Here is a 21,009-nt window from a genome sequence, read left to right on the forward strand (position 1 = left end):
TGGGGAGAACTTTTCATATTTTTAATCACTAAGTGAATAGCCAAATATTTTATTGAAAACATTATGGTATTTCATATGAACAATATTTTATTTATCTTGTGAATTCTCCTGATTAAACCTTCTCCTTGATTTTTGTTAAATTAAATGTGTCCTTGGTATTTTTTTCTCTCACATTGCTGCATAATATAAGCATGTACAATTTTGTGAGCATTCTATTATGCTATATTCACAAAAACATGAAATAGATCCTTTATGTTCTGTCGAGTTCTTCAAGTAATGACCTAAAATCAAATAATTTCTTGTTCTTCATTTCAGGATGAAATGTTATGTGACGCTTTCATGGCAGCTCAACTGCAATTACATTAATGAGGGTAGGCGATATTATGCAGGTCCAGCAAATGAACCTTGGAAACTCAGTGTAATCTAACATATCAGAGAGCAACATCTCACTTGCACTGTAATCTTGTTTTCTACATTTACCCAAAACCCAGGCTGGTGAGAGGAATCACTATATTACAGTTGTAACCTGTAAGGTTTGTCATGTGGAATAAGAAGAGTTAGTTGATCATTGGTCATTTAATTTCCTCCTGAAAAGACTCACATTTCCTTTCAAGGTGACTTGGAAGTGTGGTCTCTCATTGAACTGAAAAATGAGGTAAATTCAATATTGCAGAACACTAGCCTGAGTTCTATCACCTTAACTCGATATTCAGGTTCTCAAAACTCCATTGCCATAAGCTTGCATTCAGCAGCGTGAACAGATTAAATGTTGCAACTATGAGTGCCAACTGTGTTGTGATCTAAGTCATTGGTTGTCTTAGAAGAAATGAATAGTATTTTCAAATGCTGGACAATATAATGTGTTTGGAGACAATTGGTGAAGGATAGGCAGTAGACAAAAGTACTATCTAGATTTTCATTTTTAGTAAGTTAACAATTATAGGAAACATACCAAATATGACAAGTAGAAGCTCAATTAATGCATTCTAATATCCACTGGTTTTTATTTTGATAGGTACATTCTAAAAGGATGAAGACTTGAAATGACACAATGGTGACTGAGCTCATTATTCTGGGTTTAACAGAGGATCCTACATTCTGTTCCATCTTCTTTGTAGTTTTTCTACGAATCTATATTTCTACTGTATTGGGCAATATAAGTATAATCATGTTAATCCAAAGAAGTCCTCAACTTCATACCCCCATGTATCTCTTTCTCAGTCACTTGGCCCTTGTGGACATTGGATATTCCACATCAGTCACACCTATAATGATTGTGAGTTTCCTAGGAGAGACAACTACCATCCCTGTTGCTAGCTGCATAGCTCAGCTTGGCTCTGATGTTGTTTTTGGTACAGCCAAGTGCTTCCTGCTGGCTGCTATGGCCTAGGATCGGTATGGCCATCTGCTCACCTCTGCTCTACTCCATGCTCATGTCTCACAGGGTTTGCGTCATCTTACTGGTTGTTTCCTACTTGGGTGGGTGTCTGAATGCCTCATCATTTATCAGCTGTTTACTGAGCCTGAATTTCTGTGGATCAAATAAAATCCACCATTTCTTCTGGGACTTGCCACCCCTAGTAAAGCTTTCTTATACCCATATTTACATTGCTGAAATCTCTCCTGCCATCTCAGCTGGGTAGATCATTATAATCATGCTATTCACCATCATCATCTCATAACTCTACATCCTCCACTCAATCCTGAAGATGCACTCTACTGAGGGAAGGCACAAGGCCTTCTCCACCTGCACCTCCCACCTCACTGTGGTCATATTGTTTTATGGGACAGTCACGTTTGTTTACATGATACCAAAGTCAAGTCACTCACCCAACCACACTCAAGTAGTATCTGTGATCTATACAGTGGTGATTCCAATGTTGAGCCCCCGATCTACAGCTTGAGGAACAAGGAAGTAAAAGCCATGAGGAAATTGGTGGCGAGAACACATTCCTCATTCTGAAGCAAGTATACTGTGAATCTAAAAATAATACATGGTTTGGGAATACATGTGATGGATGTTTTATGCTGTCCATTAGACTTATTTTAAGTGAGGAATTCTCTTAAATACACAATGGTAGTATGTTGATTCATGTCTAGTTTAACTTTGTAGAGTCACAAAATAAAATGCATTATTTTTCACAAACATCTGCACTGAAATTTATGGAGTCTTTGATTGGAGAATTTTCCCCTCTCATTAAATAATGTTGAAAATTAACATTGTGGAAGCATCAGTCACTGAAAGTCAATACGATTCTTTAAATATAAATACTTATAGTCCAAGTCACTTCCTGTGGAAAATTTTGCCTTTTTTTTGGATGCCAGTCCTGGGGCTAGAACCCAGGGCCAGGGTAAGTACTGTTCCTGAGTTCAAACCCAGGATTGGCACTAAAAAAGGCCCAGCACTAGCCTTTTCACTCAAGACTGAAGATAAAGAGTCTCATAGATTTTCCTACTCATGCTGGCTTCAAACTGTGATCCTTAGATTTCAACCTCCTGAGTAGCTAAGGATACAGGTATAAGCCACAGGCATACAACTTACATTTTTTCTCTTATACAGGGTTGTTATAACTATAGAAGTCATGAAGCTGTATATTATATACATGTCACTGAGATTAAATGAACTAATTTTCAAATACACAGACTTACTAATTTCTTTTGATTACCTTCTCTGCCAGTTATTGAGGTTTGTAAATAGCTAGCCATCAGTACATCTTCATTGTATTTTTAATTTATTCCACTGCAATGTTTATGCTTTTCATATTTTAAAGCATATTGCTTTAGTGGAGCTCAAATCTGTTTTGTGGTGTTGCTTGGGATGACCCAAGGCTTCTTGTTGGTTGTTATGCCAACAAAGTTGCTATGTGGTCATGTGATCACCCTGTTCTACATCATCCACATGTCACCAGAGTCCACATCCCCTTAGTAGAGGCTTCCTATCTGAGTGTTTAGCTGTGTGAATGTTTACACATTTACTCATTATCCTTCTGTGGACCAAATCTGGAAATCATTTTTCCCCTTTGTAGAAACTTTTCTGTTCAGATGGCTCCATTATTGAAGTTATCTCCTCCATCTCTGTTCCTTCACTGTGCTCACAGTGCTTGTCATTGCGCTGTCTTACACCTCTATCCTCACCACAGTCCTGAAAATGCCCTCCACTGAAAGATGGCACAAAGCCTCATTTCCCGCGTCTCTCACCTCACTGTGGTCACTCTCTACTCTGAAATCACGGGACACCCAAGTTCTTAGTTTAGCTAGAGTTTGATGTTAAGAAGACTAAGGAAGGCAGCCATCAGAATTATTCTTAGGATCTATTCTTTGAGTGGAAAATGACCTGTACGTTTTTCATTTATCAGCATCACAATTTAGACCTACCAAATACTGCTTAATTGTCTGTTTAAGTAAAAATCTTATTCTAATTCACACTTTCAAACTCTTTAATTCAACAAGGAGTCATAATGAGATCAGTAATTTCAATCATAGTAATCATGGCTATCATTGAATTCCTAAAGATGCCAAGTATTCGGGCTAGGAAGGTGGCTCCGTGGTAGAGCGCTTACCTTGCATGTATGAGACCCTGGGTTCGATTCCTCAGCACCACATAAGCAGAAACAAAAAAGCTGGAAGTGGTGCTATGGCTCAAGCTAGCCTTGAGCTGAAGAGCTGAGGGACAGCGCCCAGGCCCAGAGTTCAGGCCCCACGACCGGACCCCCCCCCCAAAAAAAAAGATGCCAAGCACTTTTCCTTAATTTACTAAACAACAATTTGAATTTACTATAGGTCAGGTCTCATTGCAAACATATTACATTCATTAACTCATTTATTCCTGTCATGAATGCTGTGAAGTATTCTACTATTGTTAATTTGAAAATAAACACTCAAATGCCAAAGACATTGCCTAGATTACAGACAGTAACCTAGATAATCAGATGCAGGACCACTATTTGAACACCTGAAAAGCTTTCCAAATCCATTTTACTGTTTTATTTAATTTTTGCAACTGTTCTATGGTTCTGGTAACTTTAAATTCCTCTCAATGTAAAGATGAGAAACTGCATGTAGGAGAGGTCTAATAGTTTGTCCATATAGATGTGGTGTCCAGTGCTCTATTTCTAGAATTGATGCATTTATTCTATACTATTCCAAGTGACTTTCCCACTGTTAGTAGGCTGCATATTTAAAGCTAAGCTAGAACTTTGTGTCATTCTTTAAACAATGAAATCAATGAGTAAACAAAAACCCCATTGTCTCCCAAAAGTCTAGGTGATAGAGATCTAGGAGCAAGGGTAGAGATAGAACTGGATGGTTTCTCATCTTTAGGAAATCAGGTCTTCACACCATGATCAGAGGATTTTTACTGTATGTCTATCCAATTTAACCTGCATGAAAAATATAAGCCTGTTTCCACAACTTCAATTTATTTGTAGGAACTTAGAATGGTATCTTTTCTAGCCATTACAATAATGTCCTCATACTATAGCTCCAGAGGTCTCAATCAATAAAGAAATTAGGACTAGTGGCCAAAAATCAGAAATTCACTGGGTGCTGGTGGCTCACCACTATAACGCTGCCTATCTTTGCCTAGGATGCTGAAATCTGAGGACCACAGTTTGAAGCCTGCTCAGGCAGGAAAGTCAGTGAGACTTTTATCTACAATTAACTATCAAAAAGCTAGAAGTGGCAACAGGTCCACCTGAATCCTTAAACGACTTGTTTGTCCCCATCTCCTCCACAAGTTATACTGACATCAGGGAGGTGAAGGATAAACAAAGGAGGAGGCTGCAATGCTTGGTAAGAAATGTATGCATTATCCTGCCCATGTAATTGTAACCCCTCTGTACAGTATGTTCTCAAATAAAATAAAATTAAATTAAAAAAAAAAAGAAAAAAAAAAAAGCTAGAAGTGGAGCTCTGGCTCAGGTGGTAGAGTGCTAGCTTTGAGCTGAAAAGCTCTGTGACAGTGCCTAGGCCATGAGATCAAGACCCAAGACCATCACAAAAAAATCAAAACAAAAAAACTCCAGAAATTATATCACAAACCATGGAGAAAGACTTTAAAGAGTAAGCCTACTGCTCGGGCTGGGAAGGTGGCTCAGTGGTAGAGTGCTTGCCTCGCATGCATGAGGCCCTGGGTTTGATTCCTCAGCACCGCATAAGCAGAAAAAGCCAGAAGTGGTGCTGTGGCTCAGTGGTAGAGTGCTATCCTTGAGCTGAAGAGCTGAGGGACAGCACCCAGGCCAAGAGTTCAGGCCCCTCAACTGACTAAAAAAAAAAAAAAAAGAATAAGCCTACTGCCATTTCAGTGAGACTAGAAAGGGAAAGGAGAGATTTCCTGGGGTCCAGGCACTCCCAGCTCAAAAAAAACTACTGAGACAACTATTGCTGTCTGTCCGTCTGTCTGTCTGTCTGTCTGTATGTATGTATGGTGTAAAGGTGATGTACAGAGGGGCTACAATTATATAAATCAAGTAGTGAGTATATTTCTTTTCGAAGTGTTACCTTTTCCCTCATTTAATCCCATTTTTTTCCCTCCTGCCCCCCTCCCCAACAAGTTGTAAAGTTAATTTTCAACACAGTGTTTAGTGAATATCACTGCTGCATTTGTTCACTTTGTCCTGCCATTTCTGTGCTATCAACCCTCTCAACAACAGATAAACTCACAAATAAGAAAAAAGGTACAGAAATTGAAAGCAGGGACAAAGTAGAAAAGACATACATACATACATACACACACACACACACACACACACACACACACACATACACACACACACACACACACACACACACACACACACACACACACACACACACACCCCAAAAATCAAAATAACTAAAAACTCTTGTTTCCCTTATTGGAGTTCATTTTGATAAACCTTATTTTATATGATCATATACCCATAGCTATTGAGCTTTTGTGAACCTCTCCTAAGAATATCCTCTTTTAGTCTCACTATGTGAAGGTTTAGAGTCCTGCTTAGTTTATATCCAAGTGTAACTTTTTGTCTTTTACCATCCATTGTGTTTGCTAGTAGATTTATAGGCACATTCTAATTACCATAAATGAGGGAAACCAGTATAACTGCAAGTAGAATCAGGTTGTTGCAGAATTATTTACCATAGCCAATATATGGAATCAACACAGGTCCCCTTCATGGATGAATGGATCAAGAAAATGTGGTATATGTATACAATGGAATTGTAGGCCTCCATCCAGAAAGAATGATATTGCACTATTAATAAGGTAATGGAAAGACTTGGAAAAACATCATATTAAGCCAAGTAAGCCAGACCCAAAGAAACATAGGTTGAGAAAATTCTTAATTATACCTATAAGCAAGATTTACAATCTAATTTTCCTCCACCTAAGTGTAATGATGTGAAAGAAGTAAAGGTTTGGAGATATAAAAACCTAATTTTTTTGCAAAAAGAAAAATATTTATAGTAACATGAAATGAAGCATAGAAAATCTAAAATAGGACTTCATTTTGAGGTAGAAAATGCAGAATGATATCTCAAAGGTGACAAAAATAAGAAAGTCACTAAGTAACAGCATGTAGACATATGCTGTTTCTAATATCTCTTACTATACTCCACTTAAAAGAAAAAACCTTGAAACTAAAATAAATAAATAAATAAAATTTGAAAAAGACTTGACATGTACTAGCATTCAAAACTACATATTTGTCCTAAAAGGTTGAGCATACAGGTCAATCGTAGGGAAAATGGAAGGTCAGCTTGCCATAGAGCAACAGTCATGGTGGGGAGGCAGAATAATACCAAGTTAGCCCATCTCATTCCATCTCATTAGATCTGTGGCTGCCAGGTGATCGTGGAGGTTCATTGCCCAGGTAGAATTACACTTTCCAAGTACGGAATGAGGATGGGGTGAAGGTGAGCCCTTGGATTGGCCCCAATGAAACCTAGGGTAATAGGAGGATAGTATTGTTTTTCATTTGTGTTTGTGTGAAGTATGATATGTTTGTCTTCAGTGATTTCCTCTTCCAATTTTCTGATTGGAAAGCACAGGTTTTCCTGTTTTGTCTGTCTATAGATAGTTTTGAGTTGATAGCTTTGCTTTACCCTTTCCAAACACATGGAAATCTAATGAAACACAAGGGACCTACTGCTATGTGGTTCCCCAAGTGTTGAAACTTCTGAACAATTCCCTTTACAACCTTTCAGAATATCTGCAGATTTGCTTGTTGTATTCCATGTACAGTTTCTTTTCAGTAATAAGTAGAATATCCGGGGAAGAATGGGGTTATAGACATTATTGTATACAGGAAGCTATGCATTTGAATATTTAAATATATTTATCCAGCTTATTATTTGTTTTGGTACAGAAAGCTAGTCTCGGCTGGGAATGTGAAAAGTAGCCTGCCATGTTCTGATGTGGACAACTCCATCTGTACTTCAAGGTTTTCTAGAAAGAAATGTGTCAGTAAAAAATGTCCTCTGTGTTCTCTTTATCCCTACCCTCTTCCTCAGAGTGTATTCATTTTTTAGAGTGTATTCCTTAAGAGAATGAATGATAAAAGGATATTTTGAGCTTGATCTATCACTTAACTTGTATTTGCCTCAGTTATATCCTCAGTAAAATTGGAACTCAAAGTCAGCAGACTTAATGGTTTAAACACAAAAAGAAGTTACTTCAGCCATCCATTAGTGAATTGTTTTTTTTCATTCATATTAAATATGAGTTTAAGTATCACGGTCCATGAAAATTAGTTACCGAGGGACGACAGTGTTATTAGAGCTGTCTACGTGAGCTTCTTTCATTGTTTAAGAACAAATATTGAATAGGAAGCTACTAGTGCTGTATTTTGAAGAAAGTGCACAGGATTTTTCTACACAGGCTTTAACAAGGCTGTGAATTAAGTATAGAATTTTTAAAAGGCTAGTAAGAAGGAAGCAAACAGCGTATAGGCAGATAGAGGTATCACGGGTAGGCATTGCTTAGGTGAAAGGATGCATGTGCTACAAGTAGAGGAACTGCATGAGGGAGGGTCCTGAGGCTGCTAAGAACATGTCCATGGTCAAGGATTTGAAAGAAGATAAGAAGGTTGATTACAAAAGCGTGTGCATCAAGGTGAATGAGATTTTCTCCTAAGAACTTATTTAGGAAATTTTAAGACATACTGAGAAATTTTGATTTTTATGCTAAGGTCCATACAAACTTTATCAAGAAAGAAATTTTTTAGATTATGTCTATGGTTGGTATGTATGGCATAAAAAAGTAAGACGTAAAAGGAATGCCTGTAAGGGGTTGTATTAGCTAGACTTCTCCAGAGAAATAGGATATACATATACATATACATATATATACATATATATATACATATATATACATATACATATACACATATACACACATATAGGCAAGCAAGACACATATACACACATATAGGCAGGCACAGACACATATACACACATATGTTCACAGATCATTCTATGGAGCAAGTGAAAAGATAGGGACACAGATTTTAAGGGTGTACATTATGCAACTGTTGGACTGTAGTTCCCAAATCCACAGGCAGGTAAGCAGATTGAATATACTGACCAGAATTCCTGGAGATATAAACCCAGACAAGGCTTTTATAGGCACACAGAGGTAACAAATACTACAATATGGAGATTGGAGATGGAGATAACACATACTATACCCATAAGGATGAGGTAAACATTGAGGAAACAATTGTGGGGACACTGACATCAGAACAGAAGAACTCAAAGCAAACTGATAGGAAAAATGATTGCTTCCATTTAGTACACAGAAGAGTACAGTATAGAAGCATATAAAGAAAGAAAAGCTACTGAGAAAACCACCCACATAAGATAATAAGAGCTAATAGACACAGACCTGTATGAACATTTTGGTTGAATACAGCAGTGTTGTTGTAAATGGCAATAAAGAGATCTTATGCCATAGCAGAAAGATAACTGAGGAAGTGGCACTGTGGCTCAAGCAGTAGAGCACTCACCTTGAGCTGAAGAGCGCAGGGACAGCGCTCAAGCCCAGAGTTCAAGCCCCATGACCAACAACCGAAAGAAAGAAAGAAAGAAAGAAAGAAAGAAAGAAAGAAAGAAAGAAAGAAAGAAAGAAAGAAAGAGAGAAAGAAAGAGAGAAAGAAAGAAAGAAAGAAGAAAGAAAGAAAAGAAAGAAAGCGGAACCTAATCTGTCATTTCCAGACTAGCAGATAAATTTACCACAATAAAACATATAAAATGATTTTGTGTCTTACTTAGTCATTTACTACCAGAATGTATAGCCAATCATAAAGATAGTTATCAATCATTTTTCAGGATGAGGTACTATTGAAAAATCAAACACTCTTAAAGATTTATATTAGCAGCAACATCGAATTTATAGCACAAAGTATTTTAAGTATAAATAAGATTAAAAATAACTTGAAAATAATATTTTATGGAAAATAATGTGATTTCTTAATTAAAATTTAAGTTCATTAAAGGAAACTTGTTATTCACCTGTGACATAGTGGTTAATATCTGAACATTTACCAACCCTCTATATTTACTAAAAAAGTCACCACTGGAAATTTTTGTTTTTAAATAAGTTTTTTTATTGTGAAAATACCATACAGAGGGGTTACAGTTACATGAGCAAGGTAATGAGGACATTTCTTATCCAGTATTGTTGCCTCCTCCTTTGATTTTCCCCTACCATCCCATCCCTCCCACCTCCTCAATCCCCTCCTCCCTGCCTAAATTGTAAAGTTCATTTTTCAACATAGCATCTTGTACAGCTCATTGTTGCAATGGGTCAATCTGTATCCCTATTTAAACATTTTGCTTTTTCCCTTCCCCTGCCCAAATTATACCAACGTCAAATACAGTGAAAACAGAGGTTATACCATGGGGGAGGAACATACAAAGCAACAAAAAAATCACATGGTACCTTAAAAATATGTTAGAAACAACAGCAAGGAAGAAAAAAACCACGCGTGTCCCTATCTTGGAGTTCACTTTGCTTAACTGGCCACAGATTATTGCCTATCATTAACAGTTGAATGTGATAGTATTACTATATAAAATATTGTGAACTAAAAGATACTAAGAAAATATTTTCCTACTCATCTGTCTTTTCAGTGCTTCCTTAATATCCTTGTTCCTGAGACTGTAGATCAGGGGGTTCAACATGGGGATCACTACCATGTAGAACACAGATATCACCTTGTTCTGGTCAGTGGAGTACATGGACTTGGGCAACACATAAATGAATGTAATGGTCCCGTAGTACAAAGTGACTGCACTGAGGTGGGAGGTGCAGGTGGAGAAGGCCTTGTGGCGGCCCTCAGTGGAGCGCATCTTCAGGATGGTGGTGAGGATATAGATGTAGGAGATGGCTATGACAATCGCTGTGAACATAATTGATGAGCCAGCGGAACTTGAGGCAACAACTGTGATGATACTGACATCAGAACAGGACAATTCAACTAAAGGAGCAAAGTCACAGAAGAAATGATTGACCCTATTGGGTCCACAGAAAGGTAAAACATAGACACATGTAGTAAAAGTGCAGCCATTGAGAAAACCACCTGCATAAGCCACCATGATTAACTGGACACAGACTTGGGAGGACATTTTGGTTGAATACAGCAGGGGGTTACAGATGGCCATGAAGCGATCATAAGCCATGGCAGCCAGAAGGAGACAGTCAGTTGCCCCAAAGACAGCAACTGAGCCAAGCTGGAAGGCACATCCATGCAAAGAGATGGCATTTTTGTCCATTAGGAAGTTAACAAGCATGTTGGGTGTGACTGAAGTTGACAAGGCTATGTCAGCAAAGGCTAAATGGCTGAGAAAAAAGTACATGGGATGGTTGACCAGAGAAGAAAGTCTGATAAGGAGAATTGTGCAAAGATTGCCAGATACCGTCACCAGATAGATGCACAGGATGATGAGGAAGAGGATGACTCGAAGGACTGGATCATGTGTTAAGCCCAGTAGAATGAACTCTGTCACTGCAGTGTGGTTCCCATCCACCAGGGAATCCATCAGACAGTGGAGCTGCTGCCAGACAAAGCTGTGATGAAAAGCTGATATGAATGTATCATATACATGTAGTTTTATTTTGCTTAACAGATGCATGCATTTATTTAAAACAAATGTATCAATTACATTTTGACTCCAGAGTTTCAGTTTGTGCATTTATATTTAATGTCTAAAAAATTAAAGCAGAACATGAAAATTAGCTTCAAATATTGGGTCTTTGGCTTTTTACACGTGTTTCAATATATGTAAATTTTCCCCTTTTTTTTTGTCAGTTGTAGAGCTTGAACTTTGGGCCTGGGCACCATCCCTGAGCTCTCTTTTCAGAGAACTATCACTCTACCATTTTGAGTCACATCTCCACTTTCCAGTTTTCTAGTGGTTAATTGGAGATAAGTTTCACAGACTTTCCTGCCTAAGCTGGCTTTAAACTGCCATCCTCAGATCTCAGCCTCCTGTGTAGCTAGGATTACAGGTGTGTGCCTCCAGCCCCCAGATTGTAAAGACTTTTAATCCTAAAGATTTAAACATATGAGAATTACTAAAATGAAAAAGGTTTAATATGGTTAACAAAGTAGATTTAAATGACTAAATGAAAATTTTATAGTAATGACTAGAAAGAAGTTAACATTTATCAATTGTTTACTATAGTTACACCCAGAAGATCTAAAATTTTATATATAATTCTTTGAAATTCCCATGAAACTTTTAAGAATACTTTTACAGCTCCATTTTATAGTTGAACAAATGTTAAGCAAGTTCTCTAAGATTGCATAGAAGGTACTAAGAAGCAGCATATGAACCTCCTGCAGGTTGAACTCAGTCCATCTCTTCAATCCATAATGTAAATGAAACAAAAACTGTAATGAACTAACTAATCATGACAATGAAGTTGAGATCACAGGTAAGCCAGGGATATCAGATTAGTTTTTCAGCTTTCTATCTGTTCATTTATAACAGAAGTACTTCCTTAGTCACATAGTTTACACAGCCAATCAGTAAAAGGTGTTTTAAGACCAGTTTTTAAAATGGGAAATACATGTTCTTAATAGAAAAACAGAAGAAATAGAAAGGAACTCATATCAAAGTTATAAATAAAGTTATTAACTGTAAATTTATGAGGTATTTTTAATGTTTCCATTTGCTGTCTTGTATCATGTCAAATCCCAGCCTAATTACTCTGTAAAACATTATGTGACTAATACTTAGAATATGAATGTTAGTTTTATTTTCTCAAACACAATCTATTTCCTGAATGCAACAATATTTTCTAATGGCAGTATTATAGCATTTAGGAATATTATCTTCAATATTACAATGGGGTGGGCTGGGATGTAGCTCAGTGGAACCAAGCTTGCCTAACAAGTGCAACGTCCTGGGTTCAATCCTCAGTACCAAAAAAGACAAAGACAAAAAAATAGTACAATGGGGAATAAATTTTCAGCAAACAAGGATAAAAAATTTTCCTAGGTTTACAAAGCTAGGGTTTAGTTTGAATCACATTGCCCAGCATTTTAGATTTATAGCATTATTTTTGACTAATGTATCTGTTCCTGTTAATAATAGAACATTCAACCAATAGACACAGCAAGTTTTCTACAAGATACTTACTTTAGATTAAGCCCTAAAATCCTTTGAAAGCTAGCGAATGTAATAACATTGAGGCTGAGGTCTAAATTTAGGTATGGTTAAGGACTATCTAAAATTCTGATCATAAAGTGGATGAATAAGGAATAGTGGGAAACTGAATTGTACCTATTTATTTTTATGAATATTCCTATGGAAATTTAAGTTCACCCAGGTAAGTTTTTTCTTTGATAGTGGATAGCTTGATTTGACCTCTGATTCTAGACTAAAGTATATAAATTAGATAATTTTTTGTGTTGTAATCTTCTCAGGTGCAGGAGTCAAATTGAAAAAATAATAGATTCATTCGTAGAAGTCAATCTTACCTCTTGAAATAAGGATTCATTCATCTTATAGTAAAAATGTAGTTATTAAGATTATATACTAGCTCTTCGACTTTTATTATTTGACTTTGGTGAAAAGCATCAGAAGAGTAGAGATTCACATGTGCATTCAAATATACCAGTGATCATTATCACATTCTCAAGTGAATAATGAAGAGTTTACTTCACACAAACAGAAATAATCTTCAAGGACTCTGTCAATGCTCAAGCGTAATTTCTTTTCATGTACTAATTGCTTTCATTTTGTAATTATTTGGAGTACATTATTACAATGATCTCATAGCTAAATGTTTGTTCCTAGTTAACTTTAGTATTTCTGTGTAAAGCATACTAAGATGTAAAAAATATAAAATGGAATATCTAACACATATTCCTCTCAACATCTGTTTGTTTCACTTTACTGTAACAGATGTAAGAAAACTTTAAGGAATATGAAAGACAGGATATGTAAACTTGAATTTTAGACAATTACTTAAGATGTACATATGATATTTATATCCAAAAGTATAAACTAACAGTTTGGGAATAGAGAACTGTGAGAGAAAAATGGTTTGGATGACCTCCAAGTAGGACTTAGTCTTCTCAATACATTAGCCACTTGATAGTGGGTTGTACGATATGCTAGAAGAGGAGTGAGTGATGATGACCTTTAATGTGAAGATTCAATGTAATTCATTTGCCAGTTGTAATTTTAAAAAACCTTGACTTTACCTTTCTTAAGTTCCCAAGATACATACAAAGGTCAGGAATAGAACTAACCAACTTTCATTCAAAGCTAATCTGGCAAGCATTGTGCTTCCCCTTGGCATATGTTATCTTCTTCAATCTTCTGAATGGCTCAATAGCTAACTATTCCCATTGTCCTATTTAATAGAAGTAGAAAGATGAAACTGATGATTTGAAGGTTCAGAGGAAAGTACTTGGGAAGAGATGATCAACTGTAAGTTTGGTGCTACTTAAATGCAAAGGAACTGCAGGGAAGAGGAGATCTACTACAAATGAAATAAAAAACAAAACAAAAACAAAACCCCCAAATCAATAATCCAGTCTCCAAATGGAGAGTTGAATAAAAAATTCAAAATTATATGTGAATCCCTCTAAGTGGTACCTTTTAAGAGCATCAGCTGGAATTTGAAACACTTGAACAGGAACCTCACACACACACACACACACACACACACACACACACACACACAGACTCACAAATACACACAGACTCACACACTACTCAGGATACTCTTCAACCTTTGAAAGGAAATGTTGCTATTTCCAGTGAAATATGTTTGTTAAACACTTCCCCTCACTGCGATTAGGGGGAGAACAAAGGCCACTCTCATTCCTAATAGTCAATGTTTTCCTGGAGGTGCCAGCAGAAAATAAGGCAAGCAAAAGGCATAATCTGAAGAAAGATCAGACAAGGAAGAATTGAAACACTTCAACTTGCAGATAGCACATTGTAAATACATTGAATTGTAGGTGGTATCAATACTGGAGCAAATGATTGGAAATTGAAAATGGAAAGTTCACAATATGTTAGAAAAAAAGACTGACACAATGCTTGATAAGAAATGTACTCATTATCTTGCCCATGTAATTGTAACCCCTTTGTACAGTATTTTCACAATAAAAAAAATAAAAAATAAAATAAAGAAAAAAAGACTGACATAAGAATGTTAAATATCACCTATAAGTGTGTGGCATCCTGATGGGAGAATCTGAGAACCTCAAAATTGTATCTTGTGGATCATTTACTAAAACCAAACCCTGTTGCATATTCTCAAATGAAAATATTCTCTGTAGCATTTATCTCAAGAAAAATTTATCATTTGAATTATATCTTTACTGCATTTTGAATATTTTATGAGTTGTAATAAGAAAGAGAAATATCTTGGCATCCAGACAATCCCAGTGCAAGCAGGTATTAAGTCAATACTTAATGTCTACAGTAAGAAGGATTTACAATCTATTCCCCTTCACCCAGTGGAATCATGTCAAAAGTTAGGCTGGGAAGCAGGAGACATCGTGTGTGTGTATGTGTGTGTGTGTGTGTGTTTGACAAAAGAGATTTCTGGTATACCACTAAGTAAAATGTAAAAAAATTAAAATAAGATACTTTTGAAGGTGAGAATATACATATGAAAGCTAGTGAGGATAAATTGTAGTATATGAATGATTCAATGATGGTGTACAGACACTGTTTTGAATATCTAATTTTAATGCTGTATCTTAAATAAGGAAACATTAAAACTAAAATCAATAAATAATATATGAGAAAGACCTGTATATACTGACACTCAAAATCACATAATAGTCCTAACAGGCTGAGCATGAGCATCTGAATTTACTCTTTGTTGTAGGAGCATAAACCACTAGTCATTAATTGGAGAGCAGAGCTACAGTCACACAGAAAGACCACCTTGTCCTCCAGTGAAGAATCTTACACCTTACAAAGTTGAAGATTCCAAGAGTATGTTCTTAGTGCTGATGGGAGCAGTTCAATGTGAAGGTTTACTGGGCATTTATTTATTGCCTGGTATTATACTAAAATAATAACCAGTGAGACTGATGACATGCTATATTATACAAAATCTTTGCATATATTCCTGTAGAAGTAATGCACTTGAGCCTACCATGAGTAAAATGAGGATCAGAAGGCCCAAAGGAAGTCTGATTTTTGAGCCAGTATTGTAGAATGACACTTTGTAGAGGAAGAAGTGTTCACTGGAAATAGTTTAGATAAAGTTAGACCTTTTGTTCAGAAAGGAACTTCTGAAAGGCTGTGTGCAATGAATAAAAACAGATGTACTGGTATTTTAACAGCAATGTAAACTGTAATTCTATGGGTTCCTGTTTAGGAAATAATATAAATACATGAGAAAGAGGGTAAATACTTGAGCCATCTTTTATAAAATGTAAAGAGTAAAGGAAAACCTATTTTAAAGAAGCTAGGAGGGAGCATGAGGAGAAAGTGCTGATGGTTGGATGAGAAATGACTGGAGAGAAGGAATTGTCAATTCCTCAGTGTCTGCTTCTGCCCCTAGGCAAACAGGTGCATGGGAAGAGGATAGATGAGGATCCCACTCTTAGTCTACTGTAGTAAGACCTTGGGGAGGGAAGTGTATACTTTTCCATTAGTGCTTATCTGAAATGTGGCCTACTGATATTCTTTGTTGTCAAGATCACCCTTTTTCCAGTTTTCTGCAGTGGGTTTGTGTAAAGATTGCTACAAAGTGATCATAGGCTATAGATGCCAGATACTCAGATTTAATCTGTAGGAGTTCCCACAAGTAATGTCACTGCAAGAAAAACTTTGCTAAATTTTTTATTATCTGAATTACTTCACCATTTTCACTCAGAATATGTACCCCAACGTATAGGTATCACACATATTTCATGAGAATTTATTTTTGAAAAATTAGAGATTTATCATTTTAATATCACAGTTTCAAGCAACAACTACATAAGAAATATTTTTTGTTTTAATTTTTTTATTGTGAGCATACCGTATGGAGGAGTTACAATTACATGGGTAAGATAATGAGTACATTTCTTATCAAGCATTGTTGCCTCCTCGTTGTTTCCCCTTCCCATCCCTTCCTATACTCCTCCCCTCCCCCCACCCCATCCTCCCCTACCCCCCACCAAAGTTGTTAAGTTCGTTTTTCTTTTTTTTTTTAATTTTGTGAAAATACTGTACAGATGGGTTACAATTACATGGGCAAGATAATGACATTTCTTATCAAGCATTGTAGCCTCCTCCTTTGTTTCCCCTTCCCATCCCTTCCCATCCTCCCCCCGCCCCCCCCAATCCTCCCTGCTCCCCCCTCCCCCGCACCAAAGTTGTAAAGTTCGTTTATCTACATAACAACTTGTACATCTCATTGTTGCAATGGGTCCACCTGTATCCCTAGTTAAACGATTTGTTTTTTTCCCTTCCCCTCCACAAATTATACCAACATCAAAAACAGTGAAAGTATGGGTTATACTGTGGGGACGGCACATACAAAGCAACATAGAAATCATCTTATAAATATGATAAAAACAACTGCATGAAAGGAATAAAAAACATTTGAATACTTATCTTGGGGTTCATTCCACTAACATCAACTTATCTGACCTTTTCTGCTTGACTCAGCCATACACGAGTTATTGCAAATAAGGGAAACTACGGGACCTATGTTTCTTTGGGCCTGGCTTACTTCACTTAATATAATTTTTTCCAAGTCTTTCCATTTCCTACCAAATGGAGCAATGCCATTCTTTCTGATGAAGGCATAGAATTCCATTGTGTATATATTTTTAAAAACACCATTTGGGATGGGCTGATTGGAGGATTGTGGTTCAAAATTAGACCAAAGGAAAAGCAGTTCTGAGACTCAACCTTGACCAGTGATGGGCATGGGGGTTGGTGCCTGTCATCTCAGTAATGGGGGGAAGCAAAAATATGAGGAATAGTAACCCAGGCAGGACTAAGCATAATGTGTCATCTTAAAACTAAGCACAAAAGGGACTACTGCATTGGTTTAAATAGTATAGAACCTGTTTAGCAAACATGAATTCAAATTGGGTGAATTTACATCCCAGTACTCTGTATGTGTATCATGTATGGCTGAAAAATAATTTTAGCATATTATTTTTATAAGGATTTTGTTAACCATAAGTCCATTCATGCTATTTTATTATAACCTTATGATTTATTTCTTGGTGTATATGATAGCTCACCTTTTACCTTGACAAATTGCATCCATGGCTGATTATTTATCAAAAGATACAGTTCAAATACTGAGAGTCCATTTCCTTCTATTATTATAGATAGGGGATATGGCTATTAAATGGGTTAAAGAAACTAACAGATGTCACCAAGAAAATATTTTCCTACCAATCTGATTCTTCAGTGCCTCCTTAACATCTTTGTTCCTGCCACTGTGGATATAGAGATTCAACATGGGGATGACTACAGTATAGGACTCAGATATCCCCTTGTTCTGATCAGTGGAGAACATATCCTTAGGCATCATGTAAAGGACCTAAGTACCCCATGGAACAAAGTGACAACACTGAGGTGGGAGGTGCAGGTGGAGAAGGTCTTGTGGCTGCCCTCAGTGCAGCTCATCTTCAGGATGGTGATGAGGATGTACATGTAGGAGATGACTAGGACAATCACTGTGACAAAATGACAAAGCCAGCAGTAAGTGAGGGAACACCAGAAAGGACACTGATGTCAGAACAGTACAGTTCAAGTACAGGAGCCAAATCCAGAAAAAATGATTGACTCTGTTTGGTCCACAGAAGACTCAATTATAGAAGATAATGCAAAGGAGCAAAAATTAAGAAACCAGCCAGCATAAGCCACTATGAGCAACTGGACATACACAGTTGTGTGGACATTTTGGTTGAATAAGGCAGTGGGTGACAGGTGGCCACAAAGCTATCATAGGCCATGACAGCCAGAAGAAAGCACTCAACTGTCCCAAATAAAGCAGTTGAACCCAGCTGGGTGACATCCAATATAGACGATTGTGCTTCTTTCCACCAAGACGTTAACCAGCATATTCAGTGTGACAGAAAATGAAAAGCCTATGTCAGCAAAAGCCAGATTGCTCAGAAAAAATGTACATGGGGTGGTGGAGCTGAGTGGAGACTGATGAGAAGAATTGTGCAGAGATTACCAGGTACAGTCACAGGATAATGATGAAGAGGATGACTTGAAGGACTGGATCGTGTGTTGGGTCCAATAAGATGAACTCTGTCACTGTGGTATGATTCTCATGAACCAGGGAATCCATGATACAATAAAGCTATGTCCCCAAAAATGCCTGTGATAAAAATATAGCATGAGAGATTTGCAATTATATTGGATCCATTGTCATTAATACATGCCTGAGGATATTTTAAGCAAGTACATCATTAAAATTAGACAAATTATTTTTTACTCTAGAGTTCCAAAACTTATATACTTATGTGTAATGCCTCTAATTTAAAAAATCTTTTACAGGGGCTGGGAAGGTAGCTCAGTGGTAGAGCGCTTGCCTTGCATGCCTGAGTCCCTGGGTTCAATTCCTCAGCACCACATAAACAAAAAGAAAAAAGCCAGAGGTGGCGCTGTGGCTCAAGTGGTAGAGTGCTAGCCTTGAGCTGAAGAGCTGAGGGACAGCACCCAGGCCCAGAGTTCAGGCCCCACAACCGGACCCAAAAAAAAAAAAAAATCTTTTACAGAAGCATTATTTTATTCGACTAATATATACCTTTTTCTTGCTAATACATAATGAAATATACCTGTATATCTTTAAAGATAATTGTTTAAATATATAAGACATGTAAACAGTATAGGAAACAATAATAAATGTAACATAAATATTTGAAATGTATTAGATAAAGTTATGTAAGGGAGATCTGAATAATAGCTAAGATTTATTGAATACTTACTAAGTGACCATTATAAGATTTAAATTTTCCTATATAATTCTACTTAACTTCCATAAAATTTAATTACATATCTGATTTCCATTATATACATGAGGAAACTGAGCTTGAAAATGTTGTGACATATCTAAAGTTACAAAGGATATAGTGGAGTCAGGATAAGAATGTCAGGCAGGTTGAACTTAGTTTCCTTACTAGCCAATAGTACAAATAAAAATTTATAATGAATTAATATTAGCTACAATGTAGCTGAGTTCTCATGTATAGAATGTTAACAGGTCAGCTTTTGATCATTCTAAAAAACTGCTAATATCTAAAACATGTGCCTCTTTGATCACATAGTTCAAAATATCTACCAATTAAATAAGGTCACTATTGAAAAGAATAAGAAACAACTAGGAAAAGAATAAGAACTAGGAATAGAGCTAGGAAAGAATAGAACTAGGAAAAGAATAAGAAACAAACATATTAATAGAACTAGGAAAAAGAAAAAAACCCAATTTAAATTTACAAATAATGTTACATATTATAAATTCATTAAATATTTTAATATTCACAATTGTGCCATTATTTTCACATAATATTTGAAATATCAACTTACCAACTGAATAGCTTATGGCTAATGTTTAAAACATAATTATTAAAATTTTTATTCAAACAGAATACTTTTCCTAATATGACAATCTTTTCTAATTGTAATATTATAGAACTAAATAATTTTCAACATAATACACTGCTGAATAAAGCTTCAGCCTAAAAGTTAAAAGCTTTGACCCAAGTAGAGCCCACTCTGAACCTCTTGAGAGTTTTTATGGTCTGCTGGAAAGACTAGTAAAATGCTAAAAATGTGGGTCTTTCCACAATATATTACCATATTATTGGTATCCTGTGAGTATCTTTCCAATTGTAGATCTCTCTGTATACATAGAGATAGATAAAGATATTCACCATAGGTAGGATATGCTATCAATAGTAGATACATCTAACATTTCTACAAAATATTAGAATATTTCAAAAGTAGTAAACCTATTAACTAAAAATAATTAAATTTGTATCCTGAATTCTATAAATACAGAATTCATAAATGATGAAATCACTCCTCGCCCCGAAAAGGAAAATAATGACATACCAAAACAAACAAAAAATTTCTTGTTTCCATTTCTTGGAGTTCATTTCAATGAACATCATTTTATATGATCATATGAACATAGCTATTGAGTCTGTGATTCTTTCCTGAGAATACAATACTTTGGTTTCACTGTGTGAATGTCTAGAGTCCTGTATAATTTATCATGTCCAAGAGCATTGTTTTGTCTATTACCATCCATTGTGTTTACTTGTAGAATTATAGGAATATTCTAGTTACAACAAATGGAAGAAAACATGTAATCTATGTTTCTTTAGGTCTGCCTTACTTGGCTTAATATAATTTTTTCCAAGTCTTTCCATTTCCTATGACTAGGGCAATGGCACTTTTTCTGATGGAAACATAGAATTCCATTGTGTATATATACCACATTTTCTTGATCCATTCATCCACTGAGGGGCATCTGGATTGATTCTATATCTTGGCTAAAATTAACAGTACTGCAATGAAAATGGT

General features: G+C 36.2%; 1 protein-coding gene and 1 pseudogene across 1 annotated transcript; one reads left to right on the top strand and one right to left on the bottom strand.

Annotated features, from left to right (window-relative positions):
- The first annotated feature begins 1,030 nt into the window (after positions 1-1,030).
- Positions 1,031-1,963, top strand: LOC122117866 (annotated as a pseudogene).
- Positions 1,964-10,074: 8,111 nt separating this feature from the next.
- On the bottom strand, positions 10,075-11,020 carry LOC122117732 (olfactory receptor 478-like). Its single transcript, XM_042691532.1, has one exon. It carries the CDS (start codon positions 11,017-11,019, stop codon positions 10,075-10,077), a length of 945 nt encoding a protein of 314 aa, XP_042547466.1. The 5' UTR covers position 11,020.
- Between the last annotated feature and the right edge of the window lie 9,989 nt (positions 11,021-21,009).

Source organism: Dipodomys spectabilis, unplaced genomic scaffold (assembly GCF_019054845.1).
Source record: "Dipodomys spectabilis isolate Male_0828 unplaced genomic scaffold, ASM1905484v1 ptg000145l, whole genome shotgun sequence".
Taxonomy (NCBI): Eukaryota; Metazoa; Chordata; class Mammalia; order Rodentia; family Heteromyidae; genus Dipodomys; species Dipodomys spectabilis.

Excerpts from the sequence above, each read along its gene's own strand:
- LOC122117732 (XM_042691532.1), bottom strand. The coding sequence starts at position 11,019 with ATGGATTCCCTGGTGGATGGGAACCACACTGCAGTGACAGAGTTCATT.